This window comes from Pseudochaenichthys georgianus, chromosome 13, assembly GCF_902827115.2.
Source record: "Pseudochaenichthys georgianus chromosome 13, fPseGeo1.2, whole genome shotgun sequence".
NCBI lineage: Eukaryota > Metazoa > Chordata > Actinopteri > Perciformes > Channichthyidae > Pseudochaenichthys > Pseudochaenichthys georgianus.
In genome coordinates this window covers 1,449,700-1,464,421 of record NC_047515.1, presented here as the reverse complement: position 1 = coordinate 1,464,421, position 14,722 = coordinate 1,449,700, and the positions used below count along the sequence as shown (strand labels likewise).

The 14,722-nt window shown below is 43.8% G+C and overlaps 1 protein-coding gene across 5 annotated transcripts in view; it reads left to right on the top strand.

Moving 5' to 3' along the window:
* Positions 1-14,722, top strand: part of LOC117457382 (sodium/calcium exchanger 2-like) — a 220,193-nt gene that overhangs the window by 157,181 nt on the left and 48,290 nt on the right. For all 5 annotated transcript variants that reach the window (XM_071205299.1, XM_071205300.1, XM_034097444.2 and 2 more), the window contains 2 exons: positions 203-401; positions 10,643-10,773. In XM_071205299.1, the coding sequence (XP_071061400.1) occupies positions 203-401; positions 10,643-10,773 (330 nt within the window). The remainder of the gene's footprint in view (positions 1-202; positions 402-10,642; positions 10,774-14,722) is intronic.

Here is a 14,722-nt window from a genome sequence, read left to right as displayed (position 1 = left end):
AAATCATCGTTAATACTTCAAAATGATCTCCACCTTTGCTATTGATAGTATTTTCTCAATAAGTCCTTCCTTTGTTAGTGGTGAAAAATGACATTTATAAAATCCCTGCCCTGTCTTTTACTTGTTGTGAACACTTTGCAAAAGGGAAGCAAAGTTGAAGGAATGAGTTATCTGTTTCTCCTGACATCTCACCTCTCTCCAGGCGACTCGTATGATGATCGGAGCGGGGAACGTCCTGAAGAGGCACGCAGCCGACAACGCTCGCCGCACAGCGCTCACCGACGAGGAGGCGCCAGAGGAAGAAGACAATGTGGGGATCTGCAGCCGCATCTCCTTCGAGAGCGCCCACAGTCAGTGCATGGAGAACTGCGGGGTCCTGACCCTGGCTGTGGTCTGCCAAGGTACACACATCAATATCATTCACAGGAACAAATAGAAACAAGTGATGAAATGAAAACAGATGGTCATGGTACAGCGGTCTCTATTTACATCAGGGGTGTTAAGGTGAAATGCACTGGGGGGCTTACACAATCTTCTGTGCTTGTAGCCATCAGGCTCCACAACCAAGGGTTAACCATGTAACCCATTATAATAAGATGAATGCTTACATCGGTTCTCGTTTATCAATCACTGTAATCTGCTGCAATCTCAACTCAAAGCACCAAGGCATATCTGCAGGTTGTTTTCACACACACCTCACGTCAAAGAGAGGTAATGCATTCCAATCTTACTTTTCATTATTAAACATTCAAAAACATTATATTAGTTCTTATATATATTTGAAATAACAAATCTTTATTTAAAAAAAACTAAGAATCACAATATCTGCCAGATTAATGTTGTGTAATTGTAGTTAGTAGAAATACCAATTTGCATTTATTTATTTATTATTTATTCGTTTATTTGGTAGGGACAATGCACAGTAATGAACACTTAAAACATTCAAATGTATGAAGCGTAACAGTGCCAGATTTAGCTTTGAGCTAGTTTCCATCACATCCCTCACATAAAACATTTAAGAAAATTACATTTTACAAACTTAGCAAAAACAAAATACATGATATGCAAAAAGCGAAAAAGAGCAAGAGCAGCATACACAAGTATGTATGACATGGTAATACAATAGCAACAACATATAAAGTGCCAGAGGAGATAAAAGAGCTCCATAAAGCACCAGAGGAGATACCCCTGTGTTGAAGTGCATTCAGCGGTGATCGCACGTCTGTTGGTTTCTCAACCATTCTTTGAGTTGACCTTTGAACCTATTGAGAGTGGGACGATCCCGTGTCTCAGCTGGGAGGCTGTTCCACAGAGAGCTGTCTTTAACGGAGAGGACATTTTGTCCAAAAGTGGTCCGTCTGCGGTGGACCTCACAGTCTCCTCTGGTTTCTGACCCAGTGCAGCGTCCAGTGTGTTTTCTGTGGATGAATTCCCCTAAGGGGGGGGGGGGGGGGCAGTCCATGTAAACATTTGTAAAAAAACACATACTTTTAAAAGACTTAAAATTGTCAAAACTCAAGAAATGGTGTTTCTCAAGGATGGTGCAGTGGTGGTATGAATGTGGCTTTCTGTCAAACACCTGGATAGCTCTCTCGTACAGCTGTTCCTTTGGTTTCAGGTTTGTGGCTCAAGCAAACGACCAGTTTGTCAAACAGTATTCAATGTGGGATAAAATCATACAGTGGAGGTGTGACTTTGCAGCATCGACAGTTAAGAAAGGTCTAATTTGTTTAACATTTTTGCAAGTTTAATTTAACGGTATTGGATACTTTCTTAATATGTTTCTTAAAAGTCAAGTTTGAGTCCAGTATGACTCCAAGATACTTGGAGTGGGGGACTAGTTCTATGTCTGCTCTGTTTAAAAACACATTGGATCCTTCGATTTTGACTGGTCGTTTACTAAACATCATGCATACTGGTTTTTTTGCATTTAACTGTAAGCAAATGTTGTTCAGCCAGTGTTGAACCTGTCACGATATTCATGTTATGTCACGTTTTTATGTCTAGGTTTGGGTGTCTTGCTGTTCTCCCTGTCATGTTTTCCTCCTGGTTTATTGTCTGGTCCTTCACCCTGTGTGTTTCCTCCTGTCGTTAGTTTCCCTGGTGTGTCTCGTTGTCTGATTGTGTTCACCTGTGGCCCTTGTGTTTCTCCTCCCCTGCCCGGCTGTGTCTCGTCGTGTGATTACCCCTCCCTGTATTTAGTCTCTTCCTGTGTTCAGTCTTGGTTCATTGTTTGTCTTTCTCTTCATGTCACGCTCCATGTTTGTCCTTGAAGTTTGGTCCTGGATTATTTACTCGTGCTCCCCTGTTTTTTTGGTAATGCTAATTTTGTCTCGTTTTCTTTTGTTATCGGCTTTTTTTTGTAAATTAAAGCTCGCTTTTTGATAATACTGCTTTTGGGTCCTACCTTTTCCACGCACCCTGACAGAATTAACCAACCAACTGTGGACTCAGCAGACTCAGATTATTTTGCTCTACAGGCGGAATGTCTTGGGTACTCTCTGGAGTACATTTTTATACTTGGAATGGCGCCTCATCTAGACGGGGTAGAGAGGCTGCGTTGAAGGAGGCACGTCAGGAGGTTGCTCGCAAGCCCTGGCTCAGGAGCTTGTTGCCTGAGTGGCTATAACTTTTCACAAGTTGTCCTGAGGACTTGTCCGAAGCCTCTAACCCTTTCCTGGGGTATGACCAGGCCTTGGGAAGCCCACGGATCCTCCGAAGAATCTCTAGGAGACGCAAGACCAAGATTCCAGCCCGTGCTCCAGTGGTCCCTGCTCCAGAACCGGCCTAGCAGCCATGGTTCCGGCCCCAGCAGCCATGGTTCCGGCTTCAGTACCGGCCCCAGTAGCCATGGTCCCTACTCCAGTTTTGGCTCCAGGACTGGCTTACCGGCCGACGCCAGCTCCCCGAGTCCTGTCGGTGTACCGGCCGACTCCAGCACCTCGTCTCCTGTTGGCTCTCCAGCCGACGCCAGCTCCCCGAGGCCTGTCGGTGTACCGACCGACACAAGTCCCCTCTCAAGTCCCCTCTCAGGTCCCCTCTCGAGTCTCTTCTCGAGTTCCCTCTCAGGTCCCCTCTTGAGTCTCTTCTCAAGTCTCCTCTCGAGTCTCTTCTCGAGTCTCCTCTCAAGTCTCCTCTCGAGTCTCTTCTCGAGTCTCCTCTCAAGTCTCCTCTCAAGTCCCCTCTCGAGTCCCCTCTCGAGTCCCCACTCGAGTCTCTTCTCGCGTTCCCTCTCAGGTCCCCTCTCGAGTCCCCTCTCGAGTTCCCTCTCAAGCCCTCTCTCTCTCTCGAGTCTCCTCTCGAGTTCCCTATCGAGTTCCCTCTCAAGTCACCGCTCGAGTTCCCTCTCAAGTCTCTTCTTGAGTCTCCGTTCAAGTTCCCTCTCGAGATCCCTCTCAAGTCACCTTGACGCAGCAGTTCTCTCTCTAGCTGAGAGCGCGTTCACGTGAAAGGGGCGGGGTTAGCAACATTTGACCAATCACAAACAGGGACAAGTGTACTGACAACGATGTGTCATACTTCATTAATGAAAAGTAAACTAATATTAGACATATGAACTTTAAACATCCATGACTTAAACATATAATCCAGGATACAAGCCACATAGCTGCACCTGCAAGGTGAATATAGAGCAAATGGTTAAAAAATAAATAAAGTACGAGTGTTTGAAAGCGTACAACAGGTTTATGATATCACTGATATCCGCACACTGAGCTCTGATTGGTCAGCAGGCGGTGCTTTCACTGAGTTGATCTCTTTTCTATAGACGCCGGAGGCGGGCAGCGTCAGGTAAAAAAAGTGATTTAGCCTTCCCAAACCTGAGCCTCACGCGCCGCCGATGCCAACAGGGTTGACAAGGTAGGGTGATTTGGTACCGTTGACCAAAACACACTGTTTTCTGTTCGATAAGTAAGATTTAACCCAATGTATTGAATCTGCCGAAAAATTGAAATGAGTCAGCTTTGTAAGGAGTACTTGGTGGTCGACAGTGTCAAAAGCCTTCCTGAGAGCAAGGAAGACAGCACCTACATATGGGCTCGTGTCCAACATACATTTAACCTTTTCCACAAAGACACAGTTAGCTGTCTCAGTGGAGTGGTGAGCACGGAAACCAAACTGCATTGGGTGGAGTGGAGCGAAACCTTCATCTAAATGTTTGGTGATTAGTTTTGACACCCATTTCTCAGCTTTCTTAGAGACACAGGGGAGGATGCTGATTGGTCTATAATTGGACATCATTGCCTTATCCCCAGATTTAAAGATCGATGTCACCGTGGCCACCTTCCAGGATGAAGGAACTTCCCTCGTGCCGATAGATTAATTCACTAGCATACTAATTGGTTTTATTAGACCGTCGATATTTGTCTTTATAAAGTTCGTGTTGAAATCATCTGCATCCCTAGCCTTAGAACCTCTTAACCCTAAGATTATATGTTTGACCTCCACCTCTGTGATTTCCTCCAGGTCAGAATTGGGGTGTGTATCCACAGTCGGGCTAGGTGAGACCTCAGATGGCGGGAAGAGCTTTGTGATGTCCAGAGCACTATTTATAAAATACTCATTGAGAGAGCTGGCCAACACTGCAGGGTCTCTTATCAGGGCATCATTGATTTTTAATTCTAGAGCATTATTTTCCTGTTTGGTTTGTTTACCTAATAGTTTATTCAGGATTCGCCATACGTTTTTACCGTTACCTTTCGCACCTTGAATTATATTGATCAAGAAGTTCGCTTTGGCCTGTCTGATTGCTTGTCTTACCTTAGACGTTCACACTGCGGTACTTTTCCCACAAAGGTTCATGCGAACTTAGTTCATGATCGCGTTCACACCAAAAAGAGCCAGTACTAAAAGTAGTTCATGCGAACCTTTTTACCCCCTCGAAAGTCCCTGCTAGAGAGCAGGGACTTTCGAGCGGCTCTTTTGTGAGAAAAGAGCTATATTCCTGATTGGCTGGGCGGATTGCAAACCACGCCCCGTAAAACTCCCAAAAAGTTTTGTGAAGCCGCCATTTTATTATCCTCGCATTAGCATTATTAGCATTAGCATTAGCCCCGCGCAGAAACGCAGAGAGACTAACTTATGGCAACACAAAATAAAACATGGGAGCGGTGGAGATGAGGAGGTGTCGGCGTTCTGGCGATTTACTCGGAAGGCTTCAGTAGAAGCTGCTGGGACTCCCAGCAGCTTCTACTGAAGCCAGTCCCCAACTCCGGGGACTTCCGGCCGGGGACTTTGGGCGGCAGTATATGCCGTGAAGTGGTTTGCGTCCTGCCAGTAAGCCCAAAGCAGAAGAAGAAGAAGAAGAAGTGACGTCAGCGGCTTCATTTGCCTAATCCTCCCCCAGGGACTTTTTCCGGTGTGAACGCGATCTGTACTTAGTTCATGAGAACTAAAGAGTTTGCATGAACCTTTGTGGGAAAAGTACCGCAGTGTGAACGCGGCTATTGTTACGAGCATGAGTGAATTTCTGTCTGTCAGTAGATAGTCCGGATTTCAAGCTCTGCTTTAATAGTTGGTCTCTGGATTTCATGAGATTCCTGCACTGTAGATTCAGCCAGGGGAGATGATGTTCCTTCCTGTCCCTAAGGCACGCTCTCCTTGAGAAGGAAGACATTGTTTCATTAATTTTAGATATGAACAGATTACTGTCTTCACCAATGTCTTTAGAGGAGAGAGTGTCTCCCCAATCAATCATTTTCACTGCCTCCATAAAACGTTGTTGCAGGTTTTTGGGGATGAAGCGTGAACCGAAGGCAGGGGTTTTAGGTGTGGCCATGAACCTTTTTTTTGTGAGTTTCCTGGTAAAAAGAACCAGATTATGGTCGGAAAGACCAGTCAGTAAGTTGTAGGTTTTAACTATTTTGTCAGCTTTTTTTGTAAATAATACATCTATCATAGTCTTGGAGGTTTTGGTTATTCTAGTCGGTTGATCCATTAGTTGTATTAAGTTGTGTTTATCCGTGATCCGTTTTAAGCTCTTTTGTTTATCATTCCAGTTCCAGTTTAAAGTCTACAATAATTAGCTCTTTGTTGGAGTCACAGGAATTCAGCATGAGTTTTACCTGATCATAGAAATCCACCTTAGGGGTGAGTTGTCGATACAGGCAAATCATGGTGAGGGACATGCCCTCAGTGTGATTTCCACACCAACACAATCAAACTCAATATTAGCTGGGAGTGCAATCTCCCTACAGGTAATGGTATTCCTCACATAAAGCAACACACCCCCTCCTTTTCCCTTCAGTCTGTCCTTCCTAAACACATTATATCCTGCCATAGATACAAGAGTGGATGGTGACTACTGTTTTAGCAGAGATTCAGATATTCCCAACCACTCAATATTGGACTCAAGGAGGAGATGTTCTAGCTGTTCATGTTTATTGCAGATGCTGCGGAAATGTAAATGTCCACTGAATAGTCCCTTCGGCTTGCACCGAGGATCCCACCCTGTTTTTGCTTGATTCACTGTTTGAAATATTTTTGTGGTGTTTTTTAAATACAGGATTTCTAGGCTTTACCTCGGTGCCGTTGTTGACAGTGGAGCAGTCAGAGCTAGCCGGTGATGCATGGTTCTCCGCTGCTGTGTTTTTGTGTCCGGCAGTGGCTCAGTCAGTAGGGTCGCCGGTTCAAGTCCCCGACCAGACCTAAAAATGGAGTGTGGACTTGGACAGGTCCCAGTTCACCTCCTGCCCTGCCGTGGTGCCCTTGAGCAAGGCACCGGACAACCCCCTTCCCCCCTCACTCACATTGTTCCCCGGCCGCTGTGCAATAGCTGCCCACTGCTCCTAGTACTAGACTCCTGGTACTAGGATGGGTTAAAAGCAGAGAACACATTTCACTGTGTGTGCTGTGTAAAGAGGGTTTCATCCCTCCCAATATTATTATTATTTAGCCCCCAGTCCTTTGATGGTGTGGATGTTGGCCCTGCTGCTAGGCCAGCAGCCGTCAGCGCGAGACCACAGAGACCCGCCGGCAGAGCTAGCTGTTCAGCTAGCCGGCCTCTTCTGAAGCCAGTCCGGTGGTGTCCGGTGGTGTCCGGTGGTGCGAGAATCTCCGCTGCTAGGCCGCTAGCCCTCGGTGCGGATCTGTAGTTCTCCGATGGTGTGGAAGCTATCCGTCCTCCTCTGAAGCCGGCGGTGTGTGGATTTCCGCTGCTCGGCAACCAGCCCTCGGCGTGGACCCGTAGTCCTCCGGTGGTGTGGGTAGAGGTGCTGCTGCTAGGTCGGCAGCCGTTGGCGCGAGACCGCAGAGACCCGCCGGTGGTGCTAGCTGCTCAGCTAGCCAGCCTCTTCGGAAGCCTACTGATGGTGTGTGGAGCTCAGCGGCTGGGCCGCCAGCCGTCAGGTTGATGGAAATGATGCCGGGACAGTTTTCCCATTTCATCAAAGTGATGGACATTTTTACATAATTTGTATTTTAAAGAAAAGCCTTATTCAGGTCTTTTCTGCACTACAGAGTTCAACTTTTCACTTTGACTTCAGATAAGAACAAAGATGTATCTAGATCAGTGTTATATTCCCGCGAGAGTGCAGAAAACTTAAATTTATTTATTTATTTCAAATGTGAAATGTTACCAATATACTCACGGACCACTAGGGGTCGCTCACAGACCACCGGTGGTCCGCGGACCACACTTTGAGAAGCACTGATCTAGACCAAGGGTTCCCAAACTTTTCAGCCTGCGACCCCCAAAATAACAGTGCCAGAGACTGGCGACCCCCCACTATCACGTGGTGACTGGAAGAAAAAGAAAAACGTGTGCACAGGACACACGCACTAATAGGCGTATCCAAACAGGCGCATAACGACAACACACAAGAACAGAACAGCCTGACAACCATGATATGATTTTACATATAGCAATTTAATATAAGATAACAGCAGAACTCGTGAGTCAAAGTAATCTCCATGTGAATTAGGAGAACATTGTTGCGGTGCAAACTTTAAAGACATAAACTGTAGTAAACATATGAACATTGTTGTGGTGCAAACTTTAAAGACATAAAAGGTAATAATAACTAATAAACATATGAACATTGTTGCATATTTACATTTGGGGAATACGCTATGTTTCAGCGTTAATCTCACCTAATGAGACGGGTGGGCAATATGCATGGAGCACAGCAAATCCATCCTGGGCTTAATTTTGGAGCCGTTCACTCGGAGATCATCCTCCACGTTTAGACGAGATCTGTATTTGTTTTTTATATATGTCAGTGCCGAGAAAGTCTTTTCGCACAGGTATGTGGAGCCAAACGGCGTCAGCACGTCCATCGCGGCCTTGGAAAGCTGTGGGTATTCCCTCTCAACTGAAATCCAGAACTCAGCAAGCGTCTTCGCATTAAAAGCTGTCTTTAATGTGCGGTCACTTGACAGCTCAGTCAGTGCGTCCTCCATGTCGGATGACAGATGACTTGCGGTCGTTACGCTAAATGGTGTTCTTTATTTAGTTATTTTATAGTATATTTTAGTTTAATGGTCAACTTTTAAGAACAAAGCTCATTGGTTCATAACACAATCATGATTGCAGTTGGATTTAAATCTGTCAAGTCCCGCCTCCTCACTCAGGTTAGTGAGGGCACGTTGAAGAATTGTGTGTGAGGGAGCAGCGCCACGCTGGAAGAACGGAGACACTTGTGATCATTATATGCACGAAACAGCGCAAATTAAGAGTTTTACCGGGACGGCGGTGGACCAATCTCTGGGGCTGCCGTTGGAGGTTGGAGCTGCCTTTGAAAGCGGGAGTTTTGATAGTTATTTTATTTTCCTCGGCTGGGTGTTTATGAAACCCTTGGATAAGAAGATTCTGGATTTTCTGGATTGTGGACTCTGGATTTTCTCCCTGACGAGGGGGATGGCGAGCTACCAATGATAACCTGAACACCTCATCTTTCCGCTACCAGTGATAGGATTTTGAGAGGACCTTACAGGAACTGAACAAAGAACTATTTTCTTTTGGGGGTTTATTTTTATTTTATTTGGGGTGCACCCAAGTGTCAAGCGCTTTAAAAACAATTGGAATCATTTAGAAGAATGTTGTTTATTCCTGTGCCAATATATACAGTGGGGCAAAAAAGTATTTAGTCAGCCACCAATTGTGCAAGTTCTCCCACTTAAAAAGACGAGAGAGGCCTGTAATGTTCATCCTAGGTTCACTTCAACTATGAGAGACAGAATGGGGGGAAGAATCCAGGAAATCACATTGTAGGATTTTTAATGAATTAATTGGTAACTTCCTCGGTAAAATAAGTATTTGGTCACCTACAAACAAACAAGATTTCTGGCTCTCACAGACCTGTAACTTCTTCTTTAAGAGCCTCCTCAGTCCTCCACTCGTTAACTGTATTAATGGCACCTGTTTGAACTCGTTATCAGTATAAAAGACACCTGTCCACAACCTCAAACAGTCACACTCCAAACTCCACTATGGCCAAGACCAGAGAGCTGTCAAAGGACACCAGAAACACAATGGTAGACCTGCACCAGGCTGGGAAGACTGAATCTGCAATAGGTAAGCAGCTTGGTGTGAAGAAATCAACTGTGGGAGCAATTATTAGAAAATGGAAGACATACAAGACCACTGATAATCTCCCTCGATCTGAGGCTCCACGCAAGATCTCACCCCGTGGGGTCAAAGTGATCACAAGAAGAGACGGTAAGCAAAGATCCCAGAACCACACGGGGGGACCGAGTCCATGACCTGCAGAGAGCTGGGACCAAAGTAACAAAGGCTACCATCAGTAACACACTACGCCGCCAGGGACTCAAATCCTGCAGTGCCAGACGTGTCCCCCTGCTTAAGCCAGGACATGTCCAGGCCCGTCTGAAGTCTGCTAGAGAGCATTTAGATGATCCAGAAGAGGATTGGGAGAATGTCATGTGGTCAGATGAAACCAAAATAGAACTTTTTGGTAAAAACTCAACTAGACGTGTTTGGAGGAGAAAGAATGCTGAGTTGCATCCAAAGACCACCTGCTGTGAGACATGGGGGTGGAACCATCGTGCTTTGGGGCTTTCTGCAAAGGGACCAGGACGACTGATCCGTGTAAAGGAAAGAATGAATGGGGCCATGTCTCGTGAGATTTTGAGTGACAACCTCCTTCCATCAGCAAGGGCATTGAAGATTAAATGTGGCTGGGTCTTTCAGAATGACAATGATCCCAAACACACCGCCCGGGCAACGAACGAGTGGCTTCGTAAGAAGCATTTCAAGGTCCATGTGATTTCAAGGTCCATGTGATTTCAAGGTCCATGTGATTTCAAGGTCCATGTGATTTCAAGGTCCATGTGATTTCAAGGTCCATGTGATTTTCTGGATTTTTTTTTTCTCATTTTTTCTTCATAGTTGAAGTGTACCTTGGATGAAAATTACAGGCTTCTCTTATCTTTTTAAGTGGGAGAACTTGCACAATTGGTGGCTGACTAAATACTTTGTTATATATATTTCTTTATAAAATCTCAGTATTCACTTCATTCACTCTGGTGTTCGACTTCATTTATTACCCATCCTTTAAGAACCTGGAATACTGGTCCAGTTTTCACACACCTGACAGACTGGTTACAAGTACATCTGATTTTATTACATTGTGAGTTATGATTAAATGTTATTAAATTAAATGTATGTATGTTTGCTGCTGTGTAGGCGGTCTGGGAGAGAATACCTTCTATGTGGACTACAAGACAGAGGACGGTTCAGCCAACGCTGGCTCGGATTACGAGTACAACGAGGGAACTCTGGTGTTCAAACCTGGAGAGACGCGCAGAGAGATAAAGGTGAGAGGAGAGAAGGGAGGGAGAGGCAGATGTTAACACCTGACACTGCCTGTGCTTTAGGAGGTGGAGCGAGTTGTCCACGTGTGTTTTTTAACCTCAAGTCCTCCCAAAGGGACAACCATAGGAATAGGACGTTTAATGAACTCAGAGGCAACAGATATTTTAAGGAATGTTACATAACTATTGAGTCTTTTCAATTTGATAACTTGAATACATAATTCCACCAGACTCATTAATTAAAGTGCTTATAAATTCAATTATATAATTGATCTATATTTATTTTCTCTCTGTTTTGCTTTGTCGTTGTAAATCCTGTTCAGGATACTGTAGGACTTCTTCATGACTGGTTTGACTTTAAACTGGCAATAAGAGAGACCGCATTATTCACAAATGCATTTAAGTCGTTCTGGAGATGAGATTAAACTTTATTGATCCCTTTGCGGAAACAAAAAAAGAAATCTTACATCAACATTATGAAAGAGGATATCTGCCATCCCCAAAACTCTGAGCTCTGCGTTTCATCGTTGAGGCTGCTCTGCCTCTCAAACACAACAACTGGATTAACACACAATGAGTTGCCAGCTGAGCAAACATGATGCAGGAGGACTGAGACGCTTTTACATTATGCATACAAATGCTTCAGATTTCTGAGACACTGCAGGGTGGCTGTGGAGAGATTGGAGGGGATCGGAGGGGGGGGGGGATTACTAATGAGAGTCCCAGCAGGAGAGACAGCCTGAGGCTGAGGAGAGAGAAGTGTGGGGATAGAAGAGGACAGAGAATACTGCTGGTACTAATCCACCTAATCTTATGTTAGCTAGTGATTTACTGTATGAACCAGAAAGACCCGTAGGTATGAAACACAGCAGGAAGCTCGTCATGTTGTGTTGACCTTAAGCACTTACAACGTGTAAAATAATCAGAGGGAAAAAAACATTCTCTTTTTATATCAGACGTACATTTACCCAAGTACTACATACTGTACACATTTGAGATACTTGTAATTACTTGAGTCTGTTCTTCTCTTGCTTCTTTAAACCTCTACTCCACTACATGTGTCTGACAGTTGTTATTACACATACGAAGTTCAAAGCACAAAAATCATAATTACATGTTTTCACCTCAACCAACGACAACAGTAACATCTATTATTGTTTCACATTAATGCATGATCAATTAAAATCAAATATTATTGCACATTATCCCGATTACTTACATACGGTATCTGTTTGCATATAAAGTGTCCTTGAGCACTGGGTAAAGTGCTATATAAATATGATTTATTATCATTATTAAGTAACAAGTAAGTTTCAATGCAGGCATATTAATTGATATAGTAGTTTCACAATATCAATTACCTTCTCCATGATTACTAAGGTGTTCCTATTGGCTGTTCTACAAATGTAGATGCACCTGAGCAGCCTGACATAACAGTGGAATATCCTGCAGGAAAATGTGATCTTGCAGCCTTGGCAACAACCACTGACACTGCAAAGCACCCGAAAAAAACACAATGTCCATTCAATCAAAAAATGTAAAAGTCTAACAATCGGCGAAGCATTTCGGAGATGGAGAGAAACATTTTCTAATAGGTAAACCTTCTGATCAACGTCGTTTTTGAATACGTCAAAGTCACGCAATTTCTGCTAGCCTTTCAAAAGCGAAGGAATTGAGGAATCAAATTGAAACGTAGCCAAATGTAATCAAAGCCATCTTGTCCATAGTCACGACTGATGTCTTGAATGAAAAGCATATGACTGCAGGAGGAAGAGACGCGGTGAGCCGGGGATGCTCCGCTCAGATTCAAAGATGAAAAGCCGCGTGAAGGCCGGGAGAGGAAAGTGATGCAAGAGCCTGAGAGCCACATTAGAGAAGCATGGGGGTGGCTGGACTAGAAAAACACACACTTAAAATTGGCTCATCTCCCGTGTGGGAATAGATAGTGAAACACTTAGTGGGTACATTAAAAAGGTCAGTGTCATCTATTTCAACAGCATTCCAGTGGGTTTCGTCGATCAGTGTCAGAGACGAGCAGCGGGGAAACCAGTTCAACTTGAATGTCTCACTCAGTTCCACTGTGTGGCTCTCTGCTGATTAGACCTGAGACATGGGGAGACAGACCCAAGTAAAGGTCTTGTTGTCAGCACTCTTTGTTGTAGCCACTCAAAATCATTATTATATACAACCAAAGAGAGACAACCATTCACAGAGTTACAGAACAAATCTAAATCTAATTGGAAACACAGTGAAGAGATGGAAGTGCTGCAGGATCAGAACAGGGCTGCCAGTTAAACGTGTGGAAACATTGATGCATGGGAACCCATTATTTCCTTCAGCCAACACCTCTGTACTGAAACTACAGGACTCTCAAAGGGGCATGTATTCTGTGCGTCAGTGTGAAACACAACTACCTGATTATGTTAAAGCAACAACACTACTTCGTTTTGGGTTAAAGTAAGTATGGGAAATATTTAGCACTTCCAAAGTTAAACTAGGAACCATTCTATTTAACGTTGTCGAACAAAAATACTTGTCTGTAGACAGTAAAACAACTCACTAAGCTTTATGCTAAAAACCACACTATGGGTCAGGTTTGGGAAAAGTGTTTGTTGTTGAACATACTGTAATGTTCTTGTTACTGTTTTATCATGCGTGCACGTGCTCTGAGTTACGATCGGTCATAATTAAATAGTTTACAGTGAGATTTACTCACATAATGAGATCCCAACCCCCCTCGCACCTCCAAACAGAGCCCCCCCACAATTATCTGCCGCGGCCCGGGGAAAATAATTGGACTTGCTTTTTACAGCGCCACGGCTTCCACAGATGAAATATTTGTATATATTTATTGTCAAGCATTTCATTTATTCATTGCTATCGGGATGTTAAGAGCATTCCATGGAATATAACAAAAAGTGTTTCTAAAGTGAATTACCTTTAATACTGCATACTTTATGACGTAGTATGTGATGACTTTGATACACCAAGAAATAGAAAGAGAAATATGAATGAATACATTAGAACCTATAGCTGATGCAAATAAACAATATAACATCAATTAAATATTATTACGCATTCATTTATTTTCATTGAAATGTCATCAGTCTGTTAATTTATATTGACTAATTTAATCAATTCACCTATAAAGTAATAAAAAACAAAAAACATTTGATTTAAGTTTATCAAATCTTTGCAGAGTCCAAGACTACACAATAAAAAGCAGCTGAAGCAGGAAATACTCATATTTCAGAAGTTTAAGTGTGACGCTTTTGTTTCACAAATATGGGACATTTCAACAATCAGTCCATTCTCAATTTTTTTCAAATGTTCTGCTGATGGTCATATAATCAGTGAACTACTTGTTTCAGCATTATATCTGAGAGTAAGGGACTTCAGGCTGATAATCACGTGTTATTCTCCTCTCTGGTTGAGCTCTCAGGGTCCTATCCCCTATGTAGTTGTTGCTGCCGCCCCATGGCCAAAACATCTATTATTGCAGGTTTAAGACACAACCCCCATTCTCCAGCTTAATAGAGTGGTGCACTGACGATGTATTTTTGTAGGCCGGCCCTCAAGTTAACATTGCAAGGGCTCCCTCGACAAAGAGCAATGGGATGTTTCCATTCTATTTGGGAATATTGCAAACAAAATTGAGGATATTGTCCTCATATTAATAACACTTTATGATTTATGAAGCGCAAATACAATTACCAGAAGTAAAAGGCTAATTATATCCTGGAAATGAACTACATCACTTGTCACATAGGATTACAAAAGACCCCCATCACCCCAGCCACAAACTGTTCTGTCTGCTGCCATCTGGCAGGCGGTACCGCAGCATTCGGACTTAAACCACCAGACTCAGCAACACAGTCTCACTCCCTGATTGCACTCAGAGACAGTTAGACAGTTAGTCAGGCCATAAGACTGTTAAACACCTGGGGCCTCA